The sequence below is a fragment of the Mytilus trossulus genome, chromosome 3 (assembly GCF_036588685.1).
Source record: "Mytilus trossulus isolate FHL-02 chromosome 3, PNRI_Mtr1.1.1.hap1, whole genome shotgun sequence".
Lineage (NCBI taxonomy): Eukaryota > Metazoa > Mollusca > Bivalvia > Mytilida > Mytilidae > Mytilus > Mytilus trossulus.
Window position 1 is genome coordinate 19,100,998 of NC_086375.1, and position 27,837 is coordinate 19,128,834.

The window sequence follows — 27,837 nt, forward strand, 5'->3', positions numbered from 1 at the left end:
TGATTAGACCTTACTGTAATCTACACAATCGAGCTACGATCATAAAAAATTTGCATTTTTTTCACAGAATGTAGTGTGATCGGCTGGTATTATGTTCACAAAATTTCAAATTGAATATATTTTTTCAGGCTCAAGGGACAGAAGTTTCAGATGAAAGCACACAAATGCCAGAGACTGCAGCGGTAATAAAAGAATCAGCTGTTGAAACAGTATTACCTGAACCATGGGGTGATCCTAATTTACCGATACCAGAAGAAAATCCTGATTTTGACCTGGAAATTTTGGATCATCCAGTACCAATGTGAGATATAAGTATTGCATATCAGAGTTAGTAGTCAAACCCTCAACATTTGGGTTGCAATAAAAGTAAAAGATACTTCATAAATTTGATGCATTTGAAGCTCTCTTTATGGATTAATATCATTGGGAAAGCTTGTTAAAAACCCTGCCAAATGTGTTATCCAATAGTCTGAAATATTGCGAACCTCAATCCATCAATTGGAAATACAACTTCAAAATACTGATGGATTCTGCCAGGCAATGGGTTAAACGTGAGAAAGAAGAGGTAGATTCTCCTTCTGAATGGATAAAGGCTGTGAGGTGGTTGATACAAATCAGAGTTAAGAAACTGAATGGGTCTATCAATACCATTCTACATCAATCTTTAAAGACCAAAATGTTGCAAAACACTTGTCATACCTCCATAGCAAATATATTGTTGTCCATGCAGATAAAGTTCCAAAACACATCGTTTTTGTGTGTAAATATCATTACATAAACTGTTTGATCAATGAATTAGGTATTGACAATTCACTTGCTAACTCAACATATACCCTCACAACACTGACCAAAGAAGGAATCCTGAATAACCATAGGTCTGTTCCATGTTCCTTTCAACCAAAGATGATGAACAGGATCTTCTACTACTGTATTGGATACCTAAACTACATAAGTGTGCTTACAAACAAAGGTATATTGCTAGGTCTACCAAATGCTACACGAAACCACTTTTCTTGTCACTGATTGGGTTGCTGCACCTGAATTGGTAATTTTATGGAAATTTATCTGTTTTTGGTTATTCCCTTAAATATTATTATAGATAGAGATAAATTGTAAACAGCCATAATGTTCTGCAAAGTAAGATCTACAAATAAGTAAGATCTGCCCAAATTGGTCATGTTGACCCTTTAAGGAGTTACATGTATAACCCTTTATTGTCAATTTTTAATAATTTTTCATAATTTTTTGTTATCGCTTACAAAAAACTTCTCCTCTGAAACAACTATGACATACTAAACCAAACTTGTCCATATTCATCATTAAGTTGCATCTACGTTTTTTGATTGAGTTAAGTCTGCCAATTGATATTTTATCGTATCTTTTTCTATGTTGTGATGTTATGCTATTGTCTCAGAAAAAGGGAGAAGGTTTGGATCCATTAAAACGTTTAATCCCGCTGCAAATGTTTGCACCTGTCCTAAGTCAGGAATCTGATGTACAGTAGTTGTCGTTTGTTTATGTAATATATATGTGTTTCTCGTTTCTCGTTTTGTTTATATAGATTAGACCGTTGGTTTTCCCGTTTGAATGGTTTTACACTAGTAATTTTGGGGCCCTTTATAGCTTGTTGTTCGGTGTGAGCCAAGGCTCCGTATTGAAGGCCGTACTTTAACCTATAATGGTTTACTTTTTAAATTGTTATTTGGATGGAGAGTTGTCTCATTGGCACTCACACTCAATGTGTCCAATGACTGCAACTGCGAACTAATATGGTCTACCTGGCTAAAAACGGTACAAGATATGGTGAAATGCAGTTTTTGGCTCATATCTTTGAAACCAAAGCATTTAGAGCGAATCTGACAGAATAAAATTGTTCATCAGGTCAACTTCTTTCTGCTCTGAAATTTTCAGATAAAATCAATCAAACTGTTTTTGAGATGCTACACCTGAATTGGTAATTTTAAGAAAATTTTGCAGCTTTTGGCTGTTATTTTGAATATCATCATAGATAAGAGATTGTGCTTTGGTCATGAAACTGTAAGCAGCAATAAAGTACAGCAAAGTAAGACTGACAAATAGGTCAAAATTGTCAATTGACCCCTTAAGAAGTTATTGCCCTTTATAGTCAATTTTTAACAATTATAAATTTTGAAAATTATTGTGTAAATTTTTACAAAATATTTTCCACTGTAACTACTTGGTCAAGATCATTATTGATAGAGATAGTTGTAAGCAGCAAGAATGTTCAGTAAAGTAAGATTTACAAACACATCAACATCACCAAAACACAATTTTGTCATGAATCCATTTGTGTCCTTTGTTTGATATGCACATAAACCAAGGTGAGGGACAAAGGCTCTTGTCTAAATTATTAACATCTTTTTTATCAGCAACCAAAGCCGGGCTTCAAAGTTATTGTGAAACTGCCTATTCTAGAGTTGGTGTGAATCAGATGTGGATACTTAAAAAATTCAAAAGGTCTTTTCTAGTGTGCAAACCAAATAAAACTATTCATTGGATTTTTGATAACATGAGCAACATGATGGGTGCCACATGCAGAGCAAGATCTACTTATCCCTCTGGAGCACCTGAGATCACTCCCAGTTGGTATCTTTTCCCCCTCCTTTACAAGGATTTCTGAAATTTGTTTTCCAGGTTTATACAGGTCAGCTATACCGTGTGATGTTTTTTTCAGATTCATCACGGAACAACTTCCTATTTACTGTTAATATAATAGATAAATATAAACTGTAAACAGCAAAATTGTTCAGCAAAGTAATCTCTTCAAATAGGTCAACATGATCAAAGTTGTCAATTGACACCTTCAGGAGATATTTCCATTTAAAGTAAATTTTGCTTAATTTTTATAAATTTTTGATTTTTTTTTACAATAAATGTTTGCCAATGAATCTACTGGGAACAAATAGAGATAAACAAAGCCACTATAAAAGTTTATGGGAAAATTGTAAAAAAAAATCAATTTCAATAATCACAACTTGAAAACTAATTTAAATAATGATAAGGTGTCTTCAGTAAATATTGTAAGACTATAATGGAATGACTTGCTTTAGATTTAAGGGCATACGATACAGTAACAGGGGAGGTTATGACGTTGCTAACGTAAAATGTTATTTTGTTAACGTCAAACTGTGACATATCGGGAAAAGATGCATTTTTCGACTGATTTTTATCATTCAAACTGATTTGATTTGAAAACGAGTTGATGGACCCCTATTTTTCAAAACAACAATTTGTTTCATTTTGCAGGGAGATTATGTGACCCTAATTTTATAAAACTGTAAATAGAGGATTTTGTTTAATTTTGATAAACATGCAGAAAAAAATGACGTATTTTCCTCAATTCATGAACATTTGATAAATATGATTTATTTCTGAATAAAAAAATGCATAATTTTTAGGATATTTATAAAATACAGACATTCTTTTATAACAAAAAAGTTATGTCTTTCTTTCGAAAAAGAAATTACGGCCAAAAATCTGAATTTTGAGCAAATATACAAAATTTCGACCTCATTTTATTCAAAAAGTAGCACATGAAGGTATATTTTTTATTACATATTTAATTTAATCAGGTAAAAAATAGCCTATATGCAAATTTTCACCAAATTGTAAATACAGGATCAAAACTGTATCTTATGCCCTTAACTACTGGTCTGAATTAAACTAAACTTGGCCTCAATCATTATCAGGGTATCTTATACTATTATGATTTTACAGGTTTTCCTAAAATCATGGTAGATACAGGTGAGCAGCACAGGCTCTTGAGAGCCTATAGTTAAGAAAAATACTGTGAATGTTTGTGCATTTGAGTCTTTATTGGATAGTTTTGATGTATTGTCTTTAATATAATGCCTAATTATTGATTAGTACTGTCCATTATTTTATTTGCAGTACATTGTGTGCAGCTCCTGCAGATGACATGGTGGCTACACAGTCCCTTATTTCTTTACCTAGATCTGGTTCTCCTAAAACTATAACTCCTGATGGCCAATCTAGTCCAGTTCCATCTGATGATAGTTCTACTCTGCAGTCGAGTGTATCCGACACTTTTAACCAGAGTGTGTCAATGGGTCAGTGGTTACTCAGTAAAAGTGAAGGTGAAGTGGCAGATTATATATTGAATGATGGTAAGTATCATTTTTTTTTTACTTAGTGTCAGAGGCAGATTTAGAGGGTTTTCAGGGGAAAAAATTGTTGATTATATAGGGAATCACTAAAGCATGACTGGAGCCCCACTTATGCAAAATTTTTGATCCGCCACTGAGTGTTTTTCCCATCAAGGTCATTTCAGTAAGTATCTTTAGTTACTATGGATTCATTTATTTTCCTGGGTACCAATTTTCGTGGATTATGAGAAACTTGCATGTTCATGGATATTTTATTTAGTGGATTTGCCGAAGTCTGCATATAAGCCTATAAGAAATTTTGTATTTGTTGAACATTTAATTTGGTGGTTCACCTGTTAGCAACAAAAATTGGTATCCAACAAATAATAATGAATTTACAGTACATATATTTATGATAATTAATCGATAAACATGAATTGCATATTGTTGCATTACTGGCACAAACATTTTCAAATGGAGCCCTTGCTGGCATGTCAGTTTCCTCATGTGCAATTTTATTCTATTTGTATATGTAAATGAATGCATAAGTTAAAGTAACATTACATTTTCAAACATTTGTTTTTTATGTATTTTTGACATTATTTTATATAGAATATATTGAAACTTTTTGAAATATGAGTAAATTGCTCTTTAAAAAAAATAAGGTGGTGTGGTATGATTGATAGAGGGCCAATTGAAACCAATCTTGGTCACAATCATCTTTGTTATATCTAGTTTAAAAATTGCCAACTAACATGGAAAACATGGCTAAAAATACTCAAGATAGAGGAAATATGATTGAAGAAAATATGTTCACAATGTTAAGATTTTGTCTAAACACACCTAAACTTGAAGACTTAGTCTTCAAGTTATTGCCTAAAAGGATGAATTTTACCAATTTTGTGTATTCCTGGTCTCTAGTTTGAAAACTATAACACATAAAGAAAAACCTTGAATAACATAATTGACTCTAAAAATAGTTAAAACTTGGCCTCAATCTTTAAACAATTTTTTTCTTTTTTGCGTTGTTACCCGTACTATTCTGAATTGTTTTTAGAAAATGTCTAAATTTTGCATGTTTTGTGCATTTTCAAAGATATGTATTATTAATAAAAAAAATTACAGTAAATTACATACAAATGAGATTTACCCTGCTGGTGATTCAATTTAAGGGGATCATTTGCAGGGTGTTTGGGCAGTTGATCATTGGTGCAAGAATCAGTAATTTGACGAACTTTTGTCCTATTTCTTGACCAGGAAGACACAGGGATTTGGATAGATGTATGATCATCATGTATCCCACTGTCTCTTAATGTAGAATGGACCCTAGTGAAAACATTAGATCAAACAAAAAAGCTAAGATAGGAGTAAAACTGATGAGGGTATGAATGACATTTGCCCAAAAAATCAGAATTTTCGATTTTTCCTGATTTCAAGCTTCAACTGGACCTGCTTTAGATATATCTTTAATGCTGAAAATGTTGGTTTATATGATAAAAGAAATGATTTTTCATTTCCTATCGTTAATTATCCATTTTTAGATGGTGATGTTCCCTTGTCACCATCTTACAGTGTTCATATATATATATCTCAACTTGTACACTTCGCTCGTGTATGTAACAATGTTTTAGATTTTAATGAGAGAAATTTATGTATTACAGAAAAATTATTACACCAGGGTTTTTCAATATCACAAACTAGTCAAAACATTTACTCAATTTTATCATTGGTTTAAGGACATCATTTGTAAATATGAGGGGGAGGACAGGGGTAAGGGAGACAGGGAGAAAGAAGAAAGGGTGTGGGAGAAAGGAGAAAGGAGAGGAAGGCTGGGAGAAAGGAGAAAAAGTTGGAGAAAAAATAAAATATGAAAAAATAAAATATCTCTCTTTTTTCCGGTAAATTTAAAAAAAAAAAAATAAGGAGAAGAGGGGTAGGAGAAAGGAGAAGAGGGGTGGTAGAAGGGAGAAGGGTACCCCCTGTCCTCCCCCTCAAATATAGCTCAGCATGCAGACTTCTAATATGTTCAGGTATTTCACATCCAACTTTTTATGGAAATATTCTTTATAAAGCACAAAAATGTCAGTATTCTCATTGGAAACTAACAAAACCTTTAAATAGACTTATTAAGAAGGGATATAGTTACGATACTGTTGTCAGGTTAAAGATTGCATATTTTGACATTAATATTGATTCACTTATAGGGTCTTTGCATCGGAACTAAACACATTTATTAAAAAAAAACAGTTGTTGGCATGACACTGGTTATGTATTCTCAACTATGTTATGATGGTATGATACTAAACCCTAACCGGAAGGATTGTGCCTGATATTCATATGATGTAATCATAATCTTTCAATCAGTTTGATTGAAGTGTCAGTTAACTGCTAGTAGTCTGTTGTTATTTATGTATTATTGTCATTTTGTTTATTTTCTTTGATTACATCTTCTGACATCAGACTTGGACTTCTCTTGAACTGAATTTTAAATGTGTGTATTGTTATGCGTTTGCTTTTCTACATTGGCTAGTGGTATAAGGGGGAGGGTTGAGATCTCATAAACATGTTTAACCCTGCAGCATTTTTGTGTCTGTCCCAAGTCAGGAGCCTCTGGCCTTTGTTAGTCTTGTATTATTTTAATTTAAGTTTCTTTTTGACATTTTTTAAACACTAATGTGTCTTTTTCAGTCAATAAAATTAGTTTAAAAGATTAGCTATAAATTTACATTTTTACCTAATTTTTAAGTGCTATATTTTGAGGCAAATAGGGGTCTTACCAGGCCTACTCCTTGGTCAACATGGCACAAATGATAGTCAACTCCTTCATAAGCCTAATTGCCCATACATGATGATTTTTATCATGATTTTGAATATTATCTACAAGACTATTACAGATAGATAGGAACTTTGATGGAGGAATTGCCCTTTTACATGTTTGATAATGATTTTTCCCAAAAAGTTGTCATAGTTGAAGATGCAGGTGAGCGATACATGCTCGTTAGGTTGAAATTCTGCAAGTATAGACAATGCAATTTCCCACAGGAACTCCTTTAAATTTGTACTGCTTTTAAGAGTTTAAAAATATACTGAAATTCTGTACAAAGCCTCCTTTTACTTTGGGTCTCTCTCAGAATTCAATTTAGCTTTCATCATTGTGTATTTAAACTGGTAACATTCCCTTGGAAGTTTTGTCTCTATGAGATAATATATATCAAATATGGGAACCAGTAACAAATCAAAACAAAATAATAAACTATTGAATTGAATTGAATTGAATTATATTTACAAAGTGCAACTTATAATGCCCCCTGTATTTATGTTTCAGATTTGAGACAAAGAATTGCAAAGTCATCAAAAAACAGGGGAGACTATAGTATAGCAGATACACTAAAAGATACCACAGAACTAGTAGTAAATAACATTTTACAATTGATTTTTTGTTTTAATGTCATGATCAATTTAGGGAAAACTTTTTATGTTATTATATGTGAAATAATTGTGCCATTTCATTCCACAGACTATTGCCAGTCAATAGTTTCAAAGACTATAAACTGGTTAGTAGTTTCATCAACATATTTCCTGTACTTTTTCATACTTATTTTTCATTGGACAGTAATGACGTCACAAAAATGATGTTGAAGTCCAATCAACTTGCAAACATGTTCACTATGTATATGATATTTCTAAATTTTTACCCCAATTTCACAGGATCCACTAAACATAAAATATGATAGTGCGAGAGGGGCATCCATGTACTATGGACACATTCTTGCTATGCCTTATTTCTATCATTTTTAGCTCACCTGACCTGAAAGGTCAAGTGAGCTTTTCTCATCACTTTGCGTCCGTTGTCCGTAAACTTTTACAAAAATCTTCTCCTCTGAAACTACTGGGCCAAATTCTACCAAACTTGGCCACAATCATCCTTGGGGTATCTAGTTCAAAAAATGTGTTGCGTGACCCGTCAAACCAACTAAGATGGCCGCCATGGCTAAAAATAGAACATATGGGTAAAATGCAGTTTTTGGCTTATAACTCAAAAACCAAAGCATTTAGAGCAAATCTGACATGGGGTAAAATTGTTGATCAGGTCAAGATCTATCTGCCCTGAAATTTTCAGACGAATCAGACAACCTGTTGTTGGGTTGCTGCCCCTGAATTGGTAATTTTAACAAAATTTTGCTGTTTTTGGTTATTATCTTGAATACTTTTATAGATAGAGATAAACTGTAAACAGCAATAATGTTCAGAAAAGTAAGACCTACAAATAAGTCAACATGATCAAAATTGTCAGTCGACCCCTTAAGTAGTTATTGCCCTTTATAGTCAATTTTAAACAACTTTTAGTCATTTTTGTAACTTGTATAAAAATCTTCTTCTCTAAAACTACTTTGCCAAATTTTACCAAACTTGTCCACAATTATCATTGAGGTTTATCGTTTATCGTTTAAAAAATGTGTCTGATGACCCAGCCTACCAAACAAAATGGCCGACATGGCTAAAATTAGAACATAGTGGTAAAATGCAGTTTTTGCTTTATATCTTTGAAACTAAGACATTGAGGGCAAATCTTTCAAGATTTAAATGTCCATCAGAATAAGATATATCCCCTCACAAATTTTCAGTTGAATCGGACAACCTGTTGTTTGGTTGCTGTCCTAAAATTGGTGATTTTAAGGAAATTTTGCAGTTTTTGGTTATTATCTTGAAGCTAGAGATTAACTGTAAACAGCATTAATGTTCAGCAAAGTAAGATCTACAAATAAGTCAGCATGATCAAAATTGTCAGAGGACCCCTTAAGGAGTTATTGCCCTTTGTAGTCAATATTGAACAACTTTTAGTCATTTTTGTAACTTGTATAAAAATCTTTTCTAAAACTACTTGGCCAAGTTTAACCAAATTTGGCCACAATCATAATACTAGGGTATCTATTCTAAAAAAAAAGTGTCTAATGACCCCACCTACCAACAAAGATGGCCGACATCAGTAAACACATTAACAGGTGAGCAACACAGGCTCTTGAGAGCCTCTAGTTAGAGATTACTTAATATATAAATATTCTAATATAAAGTCATTTTGTTTGTTGTGTTTACATCTAGCTACTTTTGTACACTTCAGGATGAATCCATGGAACCAATCAGTGAAGGAGAATTCCAGTATCATACAGACCTTTCACCAGAAAAGGATCCATTGCTTAATTTCATAGCAAGCCTTCAAAAAACACCACTTCAAGGTCAATTTGCAATGCCTGCTGACCACGTTCACCAGGTGTTAAATCAATCAGGAAAAAGTATTGGAGAAGTAACAATGGTAAGGCAGAGTGGTGACCAGCTATCTAGAGATCAATTAAATATATCACCAATATACAAGTATCAACATTCTAGAATAACCACTCTTGATTTAGATCAGAAAAACCAGTCTCCAGAGAAAGGAGAAAAGAATAGAGATGGCAATAGGTCTCCAACTCAGAAAAGAAATGGTTATTCACCCACAAAGGAGAAGTCACATGACATTTACCATAGTAATGGATTCTTAAATCAAGGTAACATGGAGAAAAAAATATTTTATTATGCCTCATCACATTGCATAGCTCAGACCCCACCAATTTGATTAATATTTTTCTGCTCCTGACTTTTCAATAAAAAAAAAATATTACAGCTTCCACAAATTTTTCGGCCACATGCTGCTCCAAATTATAGTTTATCCTTGACATTTTTTTTCTCGTAGACATTTTTATTGTGCATATATCCTTCCAATTCATTCAAACACATGTGTGATAAAACAAGTTGTTTATTAAAGATTAAAATCACATGACATCATGAAGTTGTGTCAGATCATTGCATAGGACAAGTAGTTATTAAACACACAGTTATTTGAAATGGATTTCATTTTACCTATGAAGACCTGTTCTTAAGACAAAATAAAGAATCTTTTGATAGACTGCCATGATCACAACACTACTCCTATAATTTAAAACTTATTTAATTGTTGTTCATGTATTAAATATCTATTATTTGTTTAATTATATTAAATCCACTAACTAGCAGTAAACAAACATTAACAGAGATGTTAAAACTGCTAAATGCAAGGTTATTTAACTTTACCCATTGTCAGTTAATTAGAGTTTTACACAATCGGGTAATAAATTTACCAGAATAAAAGACAAAAAAACGGCATGGCGTCATTTAAATATGGGATGGCATCTATTCATGCTACACATGCTTGGTGAAAACACTACCCATAGGCTATAAAGCATCTCCACTGAATAGACCACTTTCGAGTTCATCCGTCACGGGAAAAAAATCGTCAATTATACGCGCCTTTATCACCGTCATTTGTGTGTTTAGAGGCATCGTCACTTCCCTTCCAATGTTGAGCGAGTGGTTGGAAAACTATAATTCTATATTGTACGAATTATTCGGCAAATTGAATTCTCAAAATTGACAATCAACACTGCTGTCATTAGGGAATTGTCAGTTAGTACCTACAGAGCAAGCATTATTTCTAGTTAATCCTGCACAAAGACGATTGATGAACGTAAATAGTGCAAGGATACAGGCGACCCCCTCTATCTGGTAAATGATGTCATAAAGGCGTGCATAATTGACAAGTTTTTGCCGGTGAAGGATGAACTCGAAAGTGGTCTGTTGGTCTATTATTTTCCATTAGGGGATGACCATTTGATATTCTGGGGGGGGGGGGGGGGGGGGGGGGGGGCAGGAGGATTTTGAAAATAAATAACTCAGCCTTGATAATCAAAAAAATAAATGGTTTGAAGTAGCTTGGGAATAAATAACCTGACTTGCAATGTACTGAAAAAAATAACTCAGCAGATCTAATTTAAAGTATGAGATGGCACCAAATTCTTCATAAATTCATTTTTTTTCTAAAATAAAATTGGGAAACACTTCCCAAATCTTTTAATAATAAAAGTATAAATATTATTTAAATATACTTGAAATGTCTGAAAATTGGTTTCATTTTACTTGAGGTATATTGTCTCAGTAACTCACTTTTATTTTTATTACAGGGCTCTAACTACATTGAGGCAAATGCCTCATGTAGGAAATTTCAAAACCAAACGCTTGTCTCCATATCAAACTGTGTTCACTGTGAGTGCCTTGCAGGAAGCAAGTTCTGTTCTCCCTAAGACATAGCCCTGATTTTTTGGGATCAATGTTTCTTATTTATTTGTCTTTTGTACATTGATTGACCTTCTGTATTCTGTTAGTGTTGCATTCCTTTTGTAATTTAGTAATTTTGTTATTAACCTGATTACAAGTTTAAAAAAAGAAAACAGCAGCTACACACTTAACTATGTGAATTACATTTTTACTTTATCATGCATATTAGTCTTTTGAGGTTGTCCCTAGAAACTTAAGTCTTACACTGAATCTATACCTTTTGCTTTGAGACCAAAATCTTGTCAAAAAACAGGTCTTGCATTTTCAAATTAAGAAATGATCTGGGTAAAACCTAGAAAGCATGATTTTGCATCATTTGTTCTATAGCTTCTTGCCTTCAGCAATTCCAAAACCTTACAAAAAAAATTGTGTGCCAATACTTTTAAAAAAGCCTAGTTACAACCAAACTTAAATGAGTGGGGAGGGGATTTTTTCAGCAGATATCTGTGAGGGCATTCCAATGTTATGTTGCCATAGACATTTCTACCCATGTGACTTGAATTCTTGACTGTATTTTGTACAATTATGTGGATATTATCAAGTGTAAAATAGCATTTCTTATTGCTTGTTAGTTATTAATTTCATCAATATATATTCATGAAAATAATTTTTAAGAACAAAGATAAATGATGTAAAAATGTTTTGTAATGAAAAATGTATGTATGAATAACAAATCAAGAATACCTAAAGTTTGTGTTAACCCATGAGGAAGAATACCTGGTATCTCAAGAACATTTTGTGAATATGAATGAATGCCTACTCAAATCCAATTTATTGTTACAGAAGAGTGTCCACCATGCACTTGAACTGAAACTAGCTATCATTAGAATAGTCAACCTTCAATTTAATTCCAATTAAATATTTCAATACTTTGTTGAATGATGTTTTTCAGATATAAGCATGCAAGATTCAGCTGTGATAAATGATCAGAAGAGAAGTTCAGTTGAATTTAATGATAAACCAGAAATTCTATCTGGAAGGAAACAACAGGATAAACATCATATTCCCTCAGGTGGAATAACTGTTACTCAAGGTGGCTTAATGCCTGGTGGTCGCTCTGCATGTGAGTACAAAAGAACAAATAATTTAAACTTTAAAAATACACACACTTACAATCACTTTGCATCCTTGGTTAACCTATGCATTTGATAAAGCTTAAAACACTCAGCTATGTTAAAAAAACTTATTAACTTGACTTTTTTAACTTGCTACTCAACTTTCGTACTCAATACCCGCAACTCAATACTCGACAACAAGTGAATCTCATCATTCACAATCTTTTGTTTATTTAGTTCCTGTAGTAAAACTTTGATCTTAAAGAAAGACTTTTTAGTATAAATTATATTTTTTTAATTTTAAGCTCAACTGGCCAGAATCATGTAAGCTATTGTCATCTTTTGCATTTATCATCCATGTTTCAATCTGTCCTTTTCTCCATCCTTCCATCATTAGACAATTGACATTTTTCTGTTCTATTCCAAAACTCCCATAACAGAATTGGTTCTACATAGTTCATATTGAATGTCAAACCATATGGACATTTATATTTCTCTGAGTTTACAAGGCCCATTTTCAAATAAACATGACTCATGATGACTGGAATGATGATATGGAGAAATTGATTTTGACATAGCCAATAAATTCAGTAAACATGTCACAAAGATTGCTGAAATTTTAATTACTAATTAGTATATTTGGTTTATATGAATATCCCAATAGTGTTTCACTAATCTCATCATGTTCCATGAACTAATAAAAGCCTTGAGTATAACCTTAAGGTAACACGATACCGAATGACGTTATGCCACGAGTTATCGTTCCTGACGTTATCGAATAACGTTCACACTTACAAGTCAATGCAGCATCTGACTGCAATCACAAATTTTAAACGGTAATATTTGCTGAGAGTTTTAATGCAATACGTTACGGTTAACAAACTTTCCGATGATGATGATGATAGATGAACATAGATTGCTTTATCGTTTTCCGGCAATTTTTCTGCTCATTGTTAACCATTTAAAAAATGTATTACTTTACTTTTATTTATATTCTGGTTCTTTAATATTTAAGCATCTGCACGATTTATCTTTATAATTATGTTCTTATACAAAATAGACTTGAGTTTTATCACTTTTATTTTATTCTTAGTTTATTTATGCAATAAATACTTTTGCATGGTGCACGCCGTATTCCCACGAAACTTTGTTTTGAAAATAGAAATCTTATATCTAAAGAAACTTAGGATGATGTGTGAAAAAACGGGGAGTTGTCCAACTATTAATTCGTGTGAAAATGCTCGGGCAAAATGAAAAAAGGAAATTTATCTGGATGAGAATACGGATAGAATAAGGCGTAAAAAGCACAATACAAGCAGACTTTGAAACTCATATATATATACAGAAAAATAGTTTGTTAGTAAAGAATGAAAAAAAGTGGTTTAACTTGGTTATTTTGCCGAAAAACATTCCAAGTGTAAACAATCTCATTGGTCTGTACAGAGTAAATCCGATATAGTTTCGGAAACATTTAAAAAATAAAGTGCTAGCTTTGTAATATTATAGACTAAGTCTACACGGGACAGACAGCATAATATATATACCCTCATTTTTCAGTGTCAGTCCAAATTTTCTTAACCATCTTCCTTGATCGCCCATATTACAAAATCTATCTAGTATTGTAAATAGTGTAAACTTGACTTCAATTTGTTCTCTTCCTGAACGTGCATACAATATTTGCCACTGGACGTTAACATTCGTCACTTGAAACTTCATTTGCTAAAATCTAAATCATTGCCTCTAAATTTCAAAGAAATTGACAAAGTTTACGAATATTTACGCCATTCGAAATATCTACGTTACTACTTGCTAATTATGAAAGTGGGGTAGCATGAGACTTTATTTGTAACAGTACAAGTACAAATAAAACAACAGTTGGCTGTCAGAATGATAAATAGAGATATGGGGTATGCATTTAACGACATCAAAACCAAAGACATCAAGCAAATTGTGACTAATTGTAATTGGACAAATATCTTTTTTTTCTAATTTGTTGTTTAGTAAACGTTGGTCCCCTAAATTGGAAAATTTTGATAAGTATAATTATCACAGTAATATTTTAGTCTCCTTGTACATATGTGTTAAACAATGTTAAAGTCCTAAAATCTTTTAAAAATCTGTTCTTCTAGAGAAAATTTAAATCATAATGAAATAAGGAGGTGCGTTAAAATTGCCAATTAATCAACTTTCCACCAAAGACAAAATGATGGAAAGGTTACCTTGCTACGTCGTTATGTTTCATTTTAGATCTTTAAATTACCTTCCGTTATATGAACTGCATATTCAAAAATATGTTTTGTCAACGAAATCCTAATAGAGCAGGTATGTCACCATATTGTTTCATCCGTGTCCGTTCTACCGCCAATCCCACACTTGGTGTAAATAGGCTTTCTACGGCTTGTTATTTCAGACTACAGTCTTTTTGCGTCAGGTTTAAATTATGTACCTGGTATTACTACTCATATTAAAGGTGCACATATTGTCTGGATTTTCTTCATTTTTTGTTCATGACAGGTTGCTGGATAAGGCGTTTTGAAAAATATGAAAGACACACAGACTCCGACTTACATCTCCTACAAGTGGAATTTTAAGCTGGAACTTTTATATTTCGTATATTTCATCTTTGCAGTTTGTTTTACTTATAAAGAATGCAAGATTTGTTTCGTAAATAATTTTCAACAAATGACACTGTTGAACTTTGTGAAATTTTGAATACAGTTTGCATGCAAGGTTTGTCCCACTTGCTGAGCAACCAACTCAAACATTTACAACACGCAGACATCACTAAATTAATGTATATAGCAAGTCAAGAAAATGACGGCTGTTTATCATTTTTTTTATATGTATTCGTCATTTGATAAGTGACTTTTAAGTTTTGAATTTTTCTTTGAGTTTTTTTTTTAAGAATGTGTATTTTATCAGGATCATTATTTTTCCTCATAATATTCACAACTAACAGAATGTTAAACCTTTTTTGACTGATGCATCAAATGTGTCTTTTATTTTAACAACTGTTTCCAATCTTGTATTGTATCGTTCCGAACATTCATGAACTATTCGCCACTGAACGTTAAACAACCATCAAAAACCAAGCAATTCTAATTCTAAATTCTAAAATCATTTTTTTTAAAGTACTATATTTCTACATGGATGAAGCAACGACACCATCATTGTCTTAAATGATGTAGTTAAAAACTCAGTAGTTCAAAGGAATCACATATGAAATTTTTCATGTTATTTTCACATGAACTTTACAAAAATATGAAGGTATTTTTCATGATTTAAATGAAATTTTAGAATAAAGATATTATTTGAAAAATCTTATTTTAAAAATTTGCTTATACTTAACGTGTACCAAACTCTGGTGATGTATGCATGAACTATTATCGTATATAAGATTCCCGTGGAACCAACCAGTTCAAGATCGTTTGGTGTAAAAATCAGACGAGATTAATAATGTTAATTCATGTGAGTGAAATTTCAAGGTGCAGGACGCATATTGCATTACTAGGAAATTTACGAAACCAGACAGCGGAAATGGAAATAAAATAAACACCATTCAGATCCGGACACAATTTTTTTTTCTACATCTCTGAACGTTACATTCTGCATTCAACAACATCACACGTTTTCGGTCCATTTCTAAGGGTATCAATCAACGTTGAAGCCATTTATCTCAAAAACAAGGATGGTGACCTATGAGTTTCTATACGTGTATGGATTCAGTATGCAATTCTGGATATTGTGTTAGTTTTTTGTTTTTCTCCGTATATTAGAACATAGCCATTCATTGGAAAATATAAAAAGGAAAGCCGAAAAAAGTGCATTTCCCCTATATAACTAGGTAAAATTCACGCCAGAATTGACGTTTTCGTATGCAAATACCAAGAAAACAAAAATGGTGACCCCCATTTTTTATACGACCGCAAATTTTGAAAAAAATTTCGTCGTATATTGCTATTACGTTGGCGTCGTCGTCGGCGTCGTTGTTGTCGTCCGAATACTTTAAGTTTTCGCACTCTAACTTTAGTAAAAGTGAATAGAAATCTATGAAATTTTAATACAAGGTTTATGACCACAAAAGGAAGGTTGGTATTGATTTTGGGAGTTTGGGTCCCAACATTTTAGGAATTAGGGGCCAAAAAGGGCCCAAATAAGCATTTTCTTGGTTTTCGCACTGTAACTTTAGTTTAAGTTAATAGAAATCTATGAAATTTTGACACAAGGTTTATGACCACAAAAGAAAGGTTGGGATTGATTTTGGGAGTTTTGGTTTCAACAGTTTAGGAATTAGGGGCCAAAAAGGGCCCAAATAAGCATTATTCTTGGTTTTCGCACAATAACTTTAGTTTAAGTAAATAGAAATCAATGAAATTTAAACACAAGGTTTATGACCACAAAAGGAAGATTGGTATTGATTTTGGGAGTTTAGGTCCCAACAGTTTAGGAATTAGGGGCCAAAAAGGGACCCAAATAAGCATTTTTCTTGGTTTTCGCACCATAACGTTAGTATAAGTAAATAGAAATCTATGAAATTTAAACACAAGGTTTATGACCATAAAAGGAAGGTTGGTATTGATTTTGGGAGTTTTGGTCCCAACAGTTTAGGAAAAAGGGGCCCAAAGGGTCCAAAATTAAACTTTGTTTGATTTCATCAAAATTGAATAATTGGGGTTCTTTGATATGCCGAATCTAACTGTGTATGTAGATTCTTAACTTTTGGTCATGTTTTCAAATTGGTCTACATTAAGGTCCAAAGGATCCAAAATTGAACTTAGTTTGATTTTGACAAAAAATGAATCGGTTGGGTTCTTTGATATGTTGAATCTAAAAATGTACTTAGATTCTTGATTATTGGCCCAGTTTTCAAGTTGGTCCAAATCTGGGTCCAAAATTAAACTTTATTTGATTTCATCAAAAATTGAATAAATGGGGTTCTTTGATATGCCAAATCTAACTGTGTATGTAGATTCTTCATTTTTGGTCCCGTTTTCAAATTGGCCTACATGAAGGTCCAAAGGGTCCAAAATGAAACTAAGTTTGATTTTAACAAAAATTAAATTCTTGGGCCTCTTTGATATGCTGAATCTAAACATGTACTTAGATTTTTGATTATGGGCCCAGTTTTCAAGTTGGTCCAAATCAGAATCTAAAATTATTATATTAAGTATTGTGCAATAGCAAGTCTTTTCAATTGCACAGCATTGTGCAATGGCAAGAAATATCTAATTTCACAATATTGTGAAATAGTAAATTTTTTTTTAATTAGAGTTATCTTTCTTTGTCCAGAATAGTAAGCAAGAAATATCTTATTGCAAGATTTTTTTTTAATTGGAGTTATCTTTCTTTGTCCAGAATCAACTTAAATCTTTGTTATATACAATATACAATGTATATTCACTTTTTACTACCAACTGATAAATTTAAATAATCTTTACCATTCAGTGATAACAAGCAGTTTTTTTTACATCTTAATATTTTATGATGTATTTAAATGAGTAGTTATTGTTGCAAACTCCATAAGAATATTTTAATTGAGATTAGTTTTGGAATAAGGGAAAGGGGGATGTGATTAAAAAATTGGGTTCAATTTTTCTCATTTGAAATTTCATAAATAAAAAGAAAATTTCTTCAAACATTTTTTTGAGAGGATTAATATTCAACAGCATAGTGAATTGCTCTAAGAGAAAACAAAAATTTTAAGTTCATTAGTATACATTCATTCTGTGTCAGAAACCTATGCTGTGTCAACTATTTAATCACAATCCAAATTTAGAGCTGAATCCAGCTTGAATGTTGTGTCCATACTTGCCCCAACCGTTCAGGGTTCAACCTCTGCGGTCGTATAAAGCTACGCCCTGCGGAGCATCTGGTTATTACATTTTCCGATGTAACTCAATAAAAAGAACATGTGTGCAAAAAAGTTTGGAAATCGGGAGATATACCATTCGGTATCGTGTTACCTTAAAAGAAATAAGCTGGGTTCTATTTTCATTTCAGTGAAATCTGCAATGCGAAAACCTCCCCAGATAAAAAAATCTGTGGAACAGCCAGAAAGATCAGTTGGCATGAACCAATACCATGCCATCAATGTTAGAAGTTCAGACATGAAAGATTCTTATGAAGGATCTCAGGGTAAGTACTGTCCTTTCATTTATTTTCAAGGGTATCAATTTTAGTGGACTGCTGAAAACTTGCATATTCATGGATATTTGATTTCGTGGTTTTGCTAATCTCTGTATGCAAAGCCTATTGAAATATGTTATTCGCTGAACATTTGATTTCATGGTTCGCCTATACCCACAAAACCAATGAAAATTGTTATCCAACGAATAATAATAATTCCAGAATTTGTCTGACTTTGAAACTTTCCTCACATCAAGCATTACTTTTATTAGGCACAAAAGTATTTGTATAGAGGGAAGTAAACAAATATTTAATTGATACAAAATACACTACACAGTATCTGAATTAATCTAATGCAATCTGAATGAAAAGAGTTGAAACTCGGTGTCACATTTTTTAGCTGATCACCTGGCCCATAGGGCCAAGTGAGCTTTTCTCATCACTTTGCGTCTATCGTCCTCTATCCATCATCGTCCTTGTCAACTTTTACAAAAATCTTCTCCTCTGAAACTACTGTGCCAAATTAAACAAAACTTGTGGTAGCTAGTTTTAAAAATGTGTCTGGTGAACCATTCAACCAACCAAGATGGCCGCCATGACTAAAAATAGAACATAGGGGTAAAATGTAGATTTTGGCTTATATCTCTGAAACCAAAGCATTTAGACCAGGCGAAGATCTATCTGCTCTGAAATTTTCAGATGAATTAGAGAACTCGTTGTTGGGTTGCTGCCCCTCAATTGGTAATTTTAAGAAAATTTTGTGATTTTTAGTTATAACCTTGAATATTATTACAGATAGAAGTAAACTGTTAACAGCAATTATGTTCAGCAAAGTAAGATCTACAAATAAGTCAACATGATAAAAATGGTCAATTGACCGTTTAAGGAGTAATTGCCCTATATAGTCAATTTTTAACAATTTTGAGTAAATTTTTGTAATCGTTTACAAAAATCTTCTCCTCTGAAACTACTTGGCAAATATAACCAAACTTGTCCACTTGACCCGGACAGCCAATCAAGATGGCTGCCATGGCTAAAAATAGAACATAGGGGTAAAATATAAATTTTGGCTTATAACTCTGAAACCAAAGCATTTAGAGCAAATCTGACAGGATTAAAATTGTTAATCATGTCAAGATCTATCTGCCCTGAAATCTGAAGATGAATCAGTCAACTGGTTGTTGGGTTGCTACCCCTTAAATTGTAATCTTAAGGAAATTTTGCTGCTTTTGGTTATTATCTTGAATATGATCATAGATAGAGATAAACTGTAAGCAGCAAAAATGTTCAGCAAAGTAAGATCTACAAATAAATCAAAGGACCAAAATGGTCAGTTCACCCTTCAGGAGTTATTGTCCTTAATAGTCAATTTTACCAATTTTTTTGTAATCTTTTACAAAAATCTTCTCATCTGAAACTACTAAGACAAAATGTAACCAAAATTGTCCACAATCATCATAAGAGTATCTAGTTTAAAAAATGTGTCCTATGACCCTGCCTACAAACCAAGATGGCAGACATGGCTAAAAATAGTACATAGGGTAAAATGCAATTTTTTGTTTATATCTCTGAAACTGAAGCATTTAAAGCAAATCTGACTTGTGGCAAAAATGTTCATCAGATTAAGATATATCTGCCCTGAAATTTTCAGACAAATCCGACAATCAGTTGATGGGTTGCTGCCCCTCAGTTAGTAATTTTATGGAAATTTTGCAGTTTTTTGCTATTATCTTAGATATTATTATAGTATCTAATGATATCTTAAACTATAAATTATAATTTTAACCTTATTTTACGTGATTTCCAAAGCATCAGTAAATACAGGTGAGCTACACAGGCTCTCTGGAGCCTCTAGTTACTTTCTTACTTATGGTATTTATGAACTATCAATGTATAACAGTCTAAGAAGCTTGTTATTTCAAAATTGAGAAAGAAGCAAACATCCCTAAACTTCTCCAGTCTAGAATTAAGGGGGTTTCTGTTACACAGCAAGAAAATTTCAACACCATAGACAGGCTTCAGTAAGCCCCTAAACATAAAGTGTATTAGTTCAGTGAAAATGGGTGTCATACTAAACTTCAAAACAAATAAATCAACTAAAATAAAGACTAACACAGGCCAGAGGCTCCTGACTTTGGGCAGGTGCAAAAAAGGGCTGGGTTAAACATGTTTCGTGAGATCTCAACCCTCCCTGTATACCTCTAGCCAATGTATAATAAACAATTACACAACAATACACACAGTACAATTCAGTTTGAAAGAAGTTTGAGTCGGATGTCAAAATAGGCAACGAAAGAAACTAAGCAAAATGACAATGATACATACATTTTATGTTTGTATTGCTTTATTTCATTAACAGATCAGCTGAGTTCACATGCATATACTCCAGATCAAATGCGTTTAGATACTCTTGTGCAGTCTGGTTATCTGACATACTCTGGGGAGCTGATTCGGTCTGGACAGTCAATAGACAGAAGTACATACAGAGATTCATCAGAATATAGATATATGAATCCATCAAGAACTGAAAGAAGCCAGTCTCTTGGACTAACTTATTCTTTTGAAGAAGAAGATGATTACAATGAAAGGGAAGATGACTACAAAAAAAGTGATAACTTTGAAGAGCCTGTTAAATTAAAAATGTCTGTTACATTACCAACAACAGAAGATTCGAATGATGGCAGTCAGCTATCTGAAATTGACATTACAGATAGAAATACAAAATAAAAGAACTTGTATACCCACTGTCCCAAACAATTATACCGTGGATTCTTTTATTTTTGTGGTTTCTAATTTTCGTTGATTGTGGAAAACTTGCATATTCGTGAACATTAATTTTCGTGGTTTTGTCGAAGTCTTTATACAAACCTTTAGCATTTGTCATTAGTTGAACATTAAATTTGTGGTTCAAAGAAATCCACGAAAATTAGTAACCAACAAATATTAAAGAATCCACTGTAAGTAGTCAATTTTAATTTCCTTCCTCAATGGTGAGGTGAATGAACTATTTCCTCATTGTAAACATCTAATTCTTTAAATGTATCGGTAGTATTAATTTTGTTTTTGGGTTTAGTTTTAACTGATAAGGATCAGCCTTAATTTTTAAAAATAGCTAGGAAAAATTTTACAATTTTGACATATCCAACAGTTATTTTATTTTATATATTTATATGTGATTTTCAACCATGGCCTCATTGTAATACAAAATGAATACTAGTAGGTTTATTTTGATTTTTCTTCTTTAAAGGAGTAGGTTTTATCAGGCACTAAAATGGTTCCTTATGTAGCTTAAGATGGTACCTAACACTACAGGGAGATAACTCTGTAAATTCAGCTAAACGTTTTAATTATGTTGTGTTGTAAAAGAAATATTAAGCTTCTCAATGATCAAAATTGGTGTTTGTCAAATTGCTATATAACCAGTGTAATTTTTCTGACAAAACAGTTGGTTCAAAATTTTTTTAATTTTTATATTTTTGTGAAAGTGTCAAAGTAAATACTTCGACAAAATTTCATGAAAATTAAACAAGCCAAATTAATTTTAGTGAAAGTGTTGGGTACCACCTTAAATATCAAATAAGGAGTTATTGACCAATATCACAATAAATCATGAATCATAGGTAACACAGTGACTAAAAAGGAAAAAGGCCATTTGTTGAAAATTAATGTACCTGCATTTTATTCACGAAGTCAAAAGTTTCCATGAAAAAATCATTGTAAATGTGTAAAATTCCATTGATTAGTGGACAGAAAACAGATAGCACATATATCCACAAAAAAGATCTTTTGAAATAATGTATGTAAAGACATTTTATATATTAATAAATAAATAATATTATACATTTATATATTAATAAATAAATAATATTATACATTTATATATTGATAAATAAATAATATTATAAATTTAACTTAATAGATATTAAATTTGTTGGCGTCTGTGCTCTATCTTTCCTGGTCCTAAATTTGGTTGAAATCTGGTTGATTTTGTAAAATTTCGCCCAAATCTCTTTCCTAGATGTAAAAATCAACACTTTTGAATAAAACTTTGACATATAAAGTTATATTTGACTTTCTCACATGTCTTTAAGGTGGCTCGTGGGTACAAAAATTTCAGCAAAAAATTAAAACTTTTTTTTTTCATTACAAATTTTATCTATTACATTGTTAGTTATTACTTTATGATATGGGACAAAAATCAACCCCAAAAAATGATTCGATTTGGCCCAAGATGACTTTTAAAATGTTTATATCATTTAGAAAGCTCTAAATTATCTCCATTTGGTGCAAAAATGCCATTTTTTGGCATTGATTTGAAATATCTTTTTTAACTTATCGGTGACCTATATTTTTTATTATTGTTATCAAATAAGCTGTACATAAACTAAGCAATTGTAAAATTTAAGCAATTTCTGTAATTAGGTTAGTTTTTATTTCGATATTACCTCTATTTCTCTTATTAGCTCAACAGAAAAAAAGGAAATTAAGGAAGATGTATACTTCTTCCAGAGGCAGATTGTGAGCTTAAATGAACAGTGACCCCATTTTTTTATTTCATTTTTCTTTTAAGTATATGATAAAGTTCATTTATAAAAAAAAATAAAGCGAAATCCTGTAGTACATGTACATATACTTTTTTCTGAAGAAAATTCTTTAATTTGTCCAAATTCAGAAGAAAATTAATTTTTCTGAATTGTTTGCTTCAAACCAACAATTAACCAACATGTTTTCTGTTTGCAGTTACCTTTCTCATAAAAATTCTGTAATTGCAATTACGCAAGTGTGAAGGGGAAAACCAAATTGGCAGAGAGAGTCAACTTAAACATTACCTGAATATCCATGCTTCTTTGCTGATTGTTTACAAAGGTGTGTAAACTTGAGCTTCACAGCACGATCATTTTACAAAAGTGACAATTGATAAACTTCAGCTTCTAAACACGACCATTAATTAGCAGCCATTTTTTCACAACAACACTGACAAAATGAAACTTTTTTTTTTACAACACGAAATGGATGCGTAAAAAATTATTAAATCAAGCACAGAAGACTTAGTTTAAAATATAAGTATGCATTGGTTTCCTGATTAATGAACAAAAGTAAATAAATTGGATTAACTTTATTTTTAGCAGACCCCAAAAATATTTTTGTGGTTATATATTGGTATCACCTTGTGGTCATCTGCTTCGTCCAGGAACAGTTGGTTTCCAGACAATAACTTTAGTATAAGTAAATAGAAATCCATGAAATTTATACACAATGTTTATAACCTCAAAAGAAAGGTCGGGATTGATTTTGGGGGTTATGGTCCTAACAGTTTAGGGATGACTCTGGGGACAAAAAAGGTTACCCAAATAAGCATTTTAGTAGTTTCCAGACAATAATTGTGTTTAAGTGTATGAATCTCTCTGAAATTATACAAGTTTCCATACAACAAAGGGATGGTTAGGATTGACTTTGTGGGTATATGGCTCAAACCACTTAGGAATTTGGGGCAAAAAAAGGGCAAAACAAGGTTTTCCTGGTTAATGGACTATAAGATAATTTTAAAGCAGCATAAGGGAGGTAATCCTATCACATTCAAAGAAGAATGTATTTCAATAGGTATTATGGTGAATATAATTGTGTATTTACAGGGTTCTCGCTAAGGATTTTTTAGAGGTGAGTCCAGGGCTCTCGGTCATAAAACTTTACTCAGTCCTCGAAAACAAAATAAGTGCTTGAAACACAAAATCCAGTATTTTGATTAGTAGAATCTTGAGTCTGAGAACAAAAATTGTGCTCGAAAGTTTTATGACCGCAAGTCCCGGGACTTGTCATTTTTAGCCATGATGAGTCCAACATCAAGAAGAAAATAGTCTCCATTTCCTAACAGTGCAATGAAATGACATTAAATTCAGATTTCCTTTTACATTTTGCTGTAAAATGATGAGTTTGTGTTTAACTGTGTTCAGTTTACCCTTCCGGAGCACCTGAGATCACCCCTAGTTTTTGGTGGGGTTCGTGTTGTTTATTCTTTAGTTTTCTATGTTGTGTCATGTGTACCTTTGTTTTTCTGTTTGTCTTTTTCATTTTTAGCCATGGCGTTGTCAGTTTGTTTTAGATTAATGAGTTTGACTGTCCCTTTGGTATCTTTCGTCCCTCTTTTATACAAAATATTTCAATCTTGATACATCTGTGGACTCACCAGATTGAAAATGGTGAGTCCAGACAGATTTTGATGAGTCCAGGACTCATGGATTCGACTTAGTGAGAACCCTGTATATATATATTGAATATTGGACCATAAAAGGTAAAAGTCCAATTTATTTTTTTAGTTCTTTGAAGGAGTTCAGTCTATGTGTCTATGTCATAAACTAATGCTGTGTCATATTTTTAATCACAATCCAAGTTCAGTGATGTATCAAGCTTGGATAAGTTGTCCACACTTGCCCCAACTATGCAGACCCTTGTAGTCACATTAAGCTGCACCCAGTGGAGCATTTCATTTATATTATTTAGAAACTGTTTGATATTTATTCATGCTTATCTCAACAAGATTGATTTTCTTGCTTAAGCTGGTACAATGAAAGTAAAAAGATGACCAATAATAATCTGATTATCGCTATTTTACCTATGAAGACATTGTTTATTTCCTTGTCAACAGAACATGTTTCCTAAATTCCCTTAGATTCTAGCAATTATTTATATATCACTTGACTCTGTTTTCATATCATTTGACTATGTTTTCATATCACTTGACTCTGTTTTCATATCACTTGACTCTGTTTTCATATCACTTGACTCTGTTTTCATATCACTTGACTCTGTTTTCATATCACTTGACTCTGTTCACTTGACTCTGTTTTCATATCACTTGACTCCGCTGAGAATGGATATTATCAGTCAGCAAGATCAATTAAAAATTTGTAGAATAGGAATACTATAGGATTGTTACATTTTTGTTGAGCCTTCGACTTTAGTCGAAAAAGCGAGACTAAGCGATGCTACATTCCGTCGGCGGCGGCGGCGGCGGCTTAGTCCACAAATATTCACTCTGTGGTTAAAGTTTTTAAAAATTTAATAACTTTCTTAAACTATTCTGGATTTCTACCAAACTTGGACAGAAGCTTGTTTATGATCATAAGATAGTATCAAGAAGTAAATTTTGTAAAAAAAAAATCCATTTTTTTCTGTATTTTATTTATAAATGGACTTAGTTTTTCTGCGGGGAAACATTACATTCACTCTGTGGTTAAAGTTTTTTAAATTTGAATATCTTTCTTAAACTATACTGGATTTCTACCAAACTTGGATAGAAGCTTGTTTAGGATCATAAGATAGTATCCAGAAGTAAAGTTTGCAAAAGTAAAATTTCATTTTTTCTGTTATTTCCTTATAAATGGACTTAGTTTTTTTGCGGGGGAAACATTACATTCACTCTGTGGTTAAAGTTTTAAAAATTTTAAAAACTTTCTTTAACTATCCTGGGTTTGTACCAAACTTGGACAGAAGCTTGTTTATGATCATAAGATAGTATCCAGAAGTACGTTTTGTAGAAAAATAAACAAGTTTTTTTTTGTATCATACTTTTAAATGGACTTAGGTTTTCTGCTAGCAAACAACATATTCACTCTGTGGTTAAATTTTTTAAAAAAATAATAATTTTCTTATACATGTGTATTATTTTAAATTTGTACCAAACTTGGATAGAAGCTTGTTTATGATCAAAAGCTAGTACAAATGTATCTAGAAAGGAAATTTTGTTAATATTTGGTACCTGTGTATCTGTATTTTACTTATAAATGGACTTAGTTTTTCTTCCAGTTAACATTACAAAGAGTCTGCAGTTAAAGTTTTTAAAACATTTATTTGATTCATAAACTATACTGAATTTTTTACCAAACTTGGACAGAAGCTTCTTACAATCAAAAGATAGTATCAAGAGGGATATTTTTATTGATTGTTTTCCTCATTCTTGTTGAGCCTTGTAGGTACAGCAAAAGTAGGCAAGACATTGGGTTCTGCGGAACCCTTACAAATTTTTTAACAAAAATAATGGGAGAATTAAAAAAAAAAGGTGCTTATATGAGTACTGCTATACTTAATTGTAAACAAAACTATTTACTATTTATATAAAAGTTATGTTCAATTAGTGATGTCCGCTACTTAGAGATTAAAAGATTGTGAAAAGTTGTTCTTAAGAAAAGAAATGAACAGCTAGATGTTTCTTGGTTAAACACAAGACCTTTTGTAATCGTCTTGTTTAACATTTGTAATTACTTTTTTTACTGTGATACATTTTATATCTTGGTATTTTTTTAAAGCTTTAAAGCTAGATGTTTTACATCTTTAATTAGACTTTATATTATTAAAGATGTAAATTAAAGATTCTTGGAGTAATGTTTTCTAAGGAAAAAAAATATTATCTTAAAACAGAGTTATAGCTTTCTGTCCTACATCACATTAGATTAGGCCACAGTTCCAAGCAAGAATAAATCCTGTTCAGTGATAATGGACTTATTCAAAAAAAGTAAAACAACAAATATACTGAACTACAAGGAAAAATCAAAGCGAAATGTCTCCTATTAAATGACAAAATCAAAAGCTCAAACACATCAAACAAACAAAAAAATCTATTTATACTAAACAGATATAGGAAGATATTCAACAGTACAGTTTAAGATGTTGTATTCCACAAGTTGTTCAGAATATTTTAACAAAACAGATGAAACGTCTTTTATGTTCTAACACATCAGAACCAATAAGCAATTGTAATTATTAGAAAAATATGGAACATCTATTTAACCTCAAAAGATATGGTTTACAGGGATTTCAATTCTGTTTATTATTTGGTCTTATGTGCAATGCAGGAACTATAAGGGAAATGTTTTTAAAGAATTTTTATTGTTTTTATTTTTCCTATAGCTTCTGTTACAAAAATGTAAAGTTAAATCAGAGACATATAACAGTGGCGGATCCAGCCATTTAAAAAGGGGGGTCCCAAACCAGGACAAAAGGGGGGTTCCAACTGTATGTCCTCATTCTAATGCATTAATCGTCCCAAAATTGGTTTCTTTGCCTCAAACAATTGATATGAAACTTAAACAATGCTTATTAACACAAAACACACGTCCAATTTAAATTTTGCTGGGGTCACTTTTACCATTCTAAAGTTACTCCCCTTTAGCCTACAAATGGAAAAATGCTTTGACAAAATGCCAACTTCTAATGTGCATGATGTTTTTGCTACCATTTTCTAACTTTAGTTTGCCTCAACAAAATTATATGAAACTTATATACAATGCTCATTACCACAAAACACCGTGATCAATTTTGAATTTGGTGGTGTCATTTTTAATGTTCTA

General features: G+C 32.0%; 1 protein-coding gene across 2 annotated transcripts in view; it reads left to right on the plus strand.

Annotated features, from left to right (window-relative positions):
- Nucleotides 1-26,861, plus strand: part of LOC134710322 (protein TALPID3-like) — a 178,440-nt gene extending 151,579 nt beyond the window's left edge. For both annotated transcript variants that reach the window (XM_063570647.1, XM_063570648.1), the window contains 7 exons: nucleotides 129-301; nucleotides 3,913-4,148; nucleotides 7,453-7,538; nucleotides 9,247-9,670; nucleotides 12,205-12,375; nucleotides 18,368-18,502; nucleotides 20,853-26,861. In XM_063570647.1, coding sequence (XP_063426717.1) covers nucleotides 129-301; nucleotides 3,913-4,148; nucleotides 7,453-7,538; nucleotides 9,247-9,670; nucleotides 12,205-12,375; nucleotides 18,368-18,502; nucleotides 20,853-21,220 — 1,593 coding nt within the window. In that variant the 3' untranslated portion in view covers nucleotides 21,221-26,861. The remainder of the gene's footprint in view (nucleotides 1-128; nucleotides 302-3,912; nucleotides 4,149-7,452; nucleotides 7,539-9,246; nucleotides 9,671-12,204; nucleotides 12,376-18,367; nucleotides 18,503-20,852) is intronic.
- The last annotated feature ends 976 nt before the right edge of the window (nucleotides 26,862-27,837 follow it).